At 48.6% G+C, this 1,637-nt stretch overlaps 1 protein-coding gene across 1 annotated transcript; it reads left to right on the top strand.

Moving 5' to 3' along the window:
• Positions 1-350: 350 nt before the first annotated feature.
• LOC131256455 (uncharacterized) lies at positions 351-1,262 on the top strand. Its single transcript, XM_058257343.1, has one exon. It carries the CDS (start codon positions 351-353, stop codon positions 1,260-1,262), a length of 912 nt encoding a protein of 303 aa, XP_058113326.1.
• Positions 1,263-1,637: the final 375 nt, after the last annotated feature.

The raw sequence follows: 1,637 nt of genomic DNA, 5'->3' as shown, positions 1-1,637 counted from the left end.
TATTTGTCATCCTACCTATCACACAAACATGGACGAAGGTAAAATACAAATATCAGGTTGATCCAAAACTTCTCTGGTGTGGTCCACTTGAGCTTTGTATAGAAGTCATTTTTATTATAGATGGACGGAACGGATAAAATACATAAATCACGGTGGGTCCCACAGAGTTTACTCAGTATGTACGCAATTCGCTTCCCATAAAATCAGCCCATTTGCCAAATCAGGTGAGTCACTCTCCATCAGCAGATTACCACACCTATATCATGAACGTAAAGGGTATTCTTGTAATTATTGGAACGCGAGGGCCATAAAAGAAGCAGTTGAAGCCAGAGAGGCGAGGAGAGAAGGAGATGTCAGACTCCATCTTACGCTCGCTTTTCCAGCCTGTCAAAACCATCCTATACGACTCTTTCAGAATCCTCTGCAAGAACCCAATCTCTTTTATTTCCATAACTACCCTCACAATCCTCCCACTCTCTCTCCTCCACATCTCCCTCGCATTCGCCTCCCAACCCCTCGAGGCTCAGATCTCCTACAAAGCTTCCATCATCGGGGTTGGCCCCATCGCGATAGATCTCCGCCACGTGTACGACGAGATAAGGTCAGACGCGCTCTCTCTCGTCCGTCTAAAGGCCGTTTACTTCCTTCCCTCTTACGTCCTCTCCCTCCTCGCCGCTATAACGGCCGTTAGCTCCGCAGCCCTCTCCTACAACGGTAACCGCCCCTCTCGCGAAACGGTGTTAACCGCCATCCGGATGACGTGGCCGACGCTTTTCGTTACCTCAATCTGCGTGTACGTGCTCACGTGTAGTTGTAGCTTTTTGACACGTGCCATCTTGGGGTTGGGCTGGCTGGCAAGTTTGAGGCAGGTAGTGGCGGTTTTGGGAGCGGGTCTCGAGGTGTTCGTGACGGCGGTTTCGAGCCTGGGGATGGTGGTTTCGATTTTGGAGGAACGGTCTGGATTTGAGGCGTTGATGGTGGGGTGGGGCCTGATGGAGGGCAGGCGGTTTTCTGGGGTGGTTTTGGGGGGTTTGGTGGTTTTATCGTCTGGTGGGATTGGGTGGGGTTTGAGGTTTTTGATGGATGGGAAGATGGACAGTGGGGATTTGGTGGGCCTCTTGTGGAAAGGAACTTTGATTGGTTTGTTTTGTTTGGTGGTGCTCTGGAGTTTCGTTGCTACTACGGTTTTGTATTGCGAGTGTAGGAAATTGCATGGGATTAGGACAGGCAGTTCTGTTGAATTGGTTGAAGATACACCGTAGCTTTTGTGTATGTGATTAAAGATGTTCTAATTGCCTGACATCATAAGCCCGCAACGGTGCAACTCGCCCATTTTTCAGGTGCTGGTGTATACACTGAAGATGTTGTGTATGCACTATCGGCCACCATCACAATTCGATGTTAGATTGTTGTGTTGAGTGGAGCCCACGAAGTATATGTTTCAGCCCAATTTGTATCCGACACGTGTGGGGCATCCAAGCCATGGAAAAAGTTCGCCCATCAACTATTCTGAAAATTAGGCTGATATGTTCATCGGTCAATCACAGCTGCACATACGGTATGATCATCTGCGGTCCATCGGTCAGCAAAAAGGTGCACCGTCTGATCATTTCTAATTGATTATTATTCCATGAGGG

This window comes from Magnolia sinica, chromosome 9 (genome assembly GCF_029962835.1).
Source record: "Magnolia sinica isolate HGM2019 chromosome 9, MsV1, whole genome shotgun sequence".
Classification (NCBI taxonomy): domain Eukaryota; kingdom Viridiplantae; phylum Streptophyta; class Magnoliopsida; order Magnoliales; family Magnoliaceae; genus Magnolia; species Magnolia sinica.
The sequence above is the reverse complement of the archived record's forward strand: the minus strand, read 5'-3'. Positions and strand labels throughout refer to the sequence as shown.